The following is a 3,739-nucleotide window of genomic DNA, read 5'->3' as shown; positions in this document are numbered from 1 at the left end:
AGAAAAAATATTTGCCAACAGCTCCCGTGAGGGCTGTCGGCATAGATCTAACGGTGGCAGCCTTTTGTCAGCCAATGGGATGTATGCCGACGGCCACCGTTGGCGTCCATGGGGGTTTGCCGATGGCTGAGGTTTACCCACGTCGTGAGTGTATATGACCCGTCGGCTCACCTTTTGTTGTCGCCAAATGCTCTGTTTCCTGTAGTGTCAGGTGCACATGGGCGGGTGAACCCATGGGTCGAATTGTCGGGTTGAGCTCTGAGATCAAACAAAAAGTAAACAATCTGAAATAAAGCAAGACAAACTTAGACAACACAAGTAAGCGTGACATGAATCTCCATGTGACAACGGACGGCACATTGGATGTGGCAATATCGAAGTGTTTGTCGTGTGTACAAGGAATTAACATGGTGGTAACGAAACAACAAACTAATGAATGAAACAGATTTGGGAGAGGAAGGAGCTATAGCAATCTTACAGTAATTTACAGCGAAAAGGGGATGGTCTTGAATCAAAACAGCCTTGTACTACTTCCTGATCTTAGAGTAATTTAATGGTTCACCACGCTGCACTTCTTCCTGATCTCGCCCTGGCTGCCTGTGAGCGGATTGGCATTGCCCATCTTGATCATGGAGGCCGCGAAGTCGGCGAAGAACTCCTCCTTGAAGGCACCGGTGGCGTGGCGCTGGACATAGGCGCGGGTGAAGGGGTCGGTGAGGAGGGCACCGTCGGAGTGGAAGAGGCCCCTCCGCTTGCTCACCAGCTTGAAGTAGTCGGTGTCGAAGGTCTTGAAGCTGCCGGGGTCCATCTCCACAAGGGTGGTGTTGTCGTTGAGGCTGGCACACTTGCTCTTTAGCCGCATCATGTACTGTGGCTCCAGCGTTGGGTCGATGTCGCTGGGGTTCTCCATGCCGGTGAAGTTGTAGAGCCGGTCGGAGAAGGAGAAGCAGTGCGACGTCCCGATCGTGTGCCCGGCGGAGAGGACGACAAGGTCCTTGGCGTCGAGGTTGACAGCGGCGAAGAGCTGGGTGAGCACGGTGAAGTTGGAAGTCGGGGGTGGCAGCGCGTCGGTCTCGTTGGATATGGACACGCTGCCGTCTCGCCGGCCTAGGGGAACTGTCCAGAATGGACCCTTGCTCTGGAAAAACCATGATCGAGCAGCATTAGCATTTGGCTTCCACATGCAACGTGTCATTTCATTTGCAAAATGGCCTGGTACTCTACTCACCAGCCATACTGCGTCCCTGGCAATGAGGGCGAGGACGTCGGCGCAGGAGACGGTGTCGGGGCAGGCCTTCTCCACGGCGGCCTTCACCCTCTCGACGAAGCCGAAGCCACGGAGCGTCTGGTTCGGCTGGGCGTCCTTCTCCGCCGTCTTGTTGGCCGAGTCCAGCAGAACCGAGCCGTCGCACCCCTGCATCCACGGTGGTCAGGCCACTGCACAAAACAGGTTACGGACAGACAACATGCATGCAATGCTGCTTACCCTGACGAAGCAGTCGTGGAAGTGCATCCGGAGGAGCGGCCCGGCGAGGCTGGGCGCCAGGGACAGCGCCCTCACCATCTCCCTCCTCACGACGTCCTCCACGCTGGGGCACGACTCGCTGTAGAACTTCTCGTCCAGCTGCGCCCGCGCGCACGTCGCCGCCACCGCCGCGAGCAGCAGCGCCACCATTGTCGCAGCCCTCGACGCCATCTTCTCGCCTCTCTCCTTGGCTATGCAAGAAACGACGATGGCTAGGTGGCTGATTAAACAGGGGAAGCTTGAACTGCTGCTGCTGCTCGACTGGCGCCCGGGAGATATATAGCGCCGGAGTGTCCCCACGCCTGCATGTGGTGGGCTGTCTTCCGGAGCAGTAGGTTCAATTCGCATGGTTTAATGGGTTGTTCCTTGTTTGCACTCTGCGGAATCTTTGCCGTGGCAGGTACACCGGCGGCCACCGTACGTATAATGGAGGCGGACGGACAGCCAGACGGAAGCACATCATTAGATCAATTCACCAACTTTTCTCTAGACATCAATCTACTCACTTAACTTACTAGTTAGTTGTCACGGAGCAAACTGCGGTGCCAGGTTGTAATCAACAAAGGATACGGGCAATGAGTGAATAATGCCACCTACTGGTGGTTCGAGACACGGAAATCCCATGGTCCGTATGTTTGTACCGGCGCCACATGCTATCCCCAATGAGACCAATATATACACTTTGTTTTTTCAGGCAATGTACATATCAACATACTTTACTAGGTGTCTGTGTGCTCGCTTTAGCCGAGGAAATCAAGGTTCAGTTTCAAGGAAATTTCACATATTTTGGTGTGATCTGAAATACATCTAACCCTGAAATATTGAGCCACATTCAAACTAATTTCAAAATAAACTTAAACTAGATTAGAATTAATTAAAAGTTAGAGAATTTTAAAAATCAAATTCCAAAAGAATTTTGAAAAATCAGATTCATTAAAAATAAGTGAATTTGAAGAAGCAAAATCCAGAAGAACTTTGTCCGAAATTGCTTTGTTTCCGAGATTAAAAACCTTATCGAGGATTAGGATAGTATTATGTCTCTACTGGCACAAAAGCCCAAGAGAATTTGAATGTCATGTTTTGCTCAAAATATAATTTGAATAATGATGTTTATATTCCACACTTCGTTAAATTGATATTTATAAATTTGGAGGGCTACCTTTTGTTTGCTTCAACCTTGACACGTGTTTGGAATTTGTGCTGACTAAAAACAAAATTGTGTTTTTTCATGTCTAATAGGTGTATGAGAGCATCTACAATCGGACCTCCCATATCCGCCCCAAACTGCCGAATGGGCTGCCCGGTTATTGTCCGGACGCAAAAACGGCATCCAACTAGTTGTGCCGTTGTAGCACTTTCGTGATAAGTAGATTGTCGAACCCACATGAAGCAAATTTGAAGACACCACCAACCACGCAACTACGTTGTTTGTGCAGCTATGTTCGCACCCAAACCATAGTTTGGAAATAGCCTATTCTCTCGGTTACTTCCGGAACGATAATAAACAGAGTTTTTTAACTACACTACAAACTAGGACAGAAAATATACTAAACAAGAACGCAAAGTAAAAAAGGGTTATACTTGTAGGATTGAATTGAGAAAAAGGCGGTATCTGGGCTTTCGGTGTCACTAGTATGAGAGCAGCGTCTTACTGGCATACAAATATTATAGACTAATAAACATTCTCCCATGGTTTGCATTCCGCGATCTCTCACTCATAGGTGTACAAGATATAACATTGTGTCATGGTCATACACAGCTATCAATAATACACAACGGAACCAAAGGATCACAAAGTTCATATATCTACTCCATGTACGTGCAAATGCTATACATGCAATGCGAGAGAGGGTAAATACCAAAGCCGCGAAGACTAGTTGTGCGTACTAGATCACACCTCAACCTCTAACCGGATCAATTACTCAAACATAGATGAAGAGACACACAAAGATGAATGATTCATTAGTGTCATCAACATGTTCAATAATACAAAATACAAATGTGATGACGAAGATGGATATATATGGGCACTGGAGCGCCTGGCCAATGGCCAGGGCCCGGTGATGGTGGAAGTGTCTCCTTCTCCTTCTCTTGTGTGTCGTTCGTAGTGATGGTGATAGAGGGAGAGGCCTCCCTCTAGATGAGATGGGAGATCCTCGCGACATCTGGTTGGAGTTGTGGTGGAATGAGGATGATGATCCCGGTGGCTAGGGT

At 48.8% G+C, this 3,739-nt stretch overlaps 1 protein-coding gene across 1 annotated transcript; it reads right to left on the bottom strand.

Annotated features, from left to right (window-relative positions):
- Positions 1–325: 325 nt before the first annotated feature.
- LOC119291987 (peroxidase 1-like) lies at positions 326–1,782 on the bottom strand. The gene is made up of 3 exons (XM_037570800.1): positions 1,487–1,782; positions 1,229–1,414; positions 326–1,138 (listed from the first exon to the last, which is right to left on the bottom strand). Exons 1-3 carry the CDS (start codon positions 1,694–1,696, stop codon positions 551–553), a joined length of 984 nt encoding a protein of 327 aa, XP_037426697.1. The 5' UTR covers positions 1,697–1,782; the 3' UTR covers positions 326–550.
- Between the last annotated feature and the right edge of the window lie 1,957 nt (positions 1,783–3,739).

The sequence above is a fragment of the Triticum dicoccoides genome, chromosome 4B (assembly GCF_002162155.2).
Source record: "Triticum dicoccoides isolate Atlit2015 ecotype Zavitan chromosome 4B, WEW_v2.0, whole genome shotgun sequence".
In the NCBI taxonomy this organism is placed as follows: Eukaryota; Viridiplantae; Streptophyta; class Magnoliopsida; order Poales; family Poaceae; genus Triticum; species Triticum dicoccoides.
The sequence above is the reverse complement of the archived record's forward strand: the minus strand, read 5'-3'. Positions and strand labels throughout refer to the sequence as shown.

Coding starts and splice junctions, on each gene's coding strand:
- LOC119291987 (XM_037570800.1), bottom strand. CDS start 1,696: ATGGCGTCGAGGGCTGCGACAATGGTGGCGCTGCTGCTCGCGGCGGTG. Junction 1,415..1,486: donor TCCACGACTGCTTCGTCAGG/GTAAGCAGCATT, acceptor CCGTGGATGCAG/GGGTGCGACGGCTCGGTTCT. Junction 1,139..1,228: donor CCAGGGACGCAGTATGGCTG/GTGAGTAGAGTA, acceptor TGGTTTTTCCAG/AGCAAGGGTCCATTCTGGAC.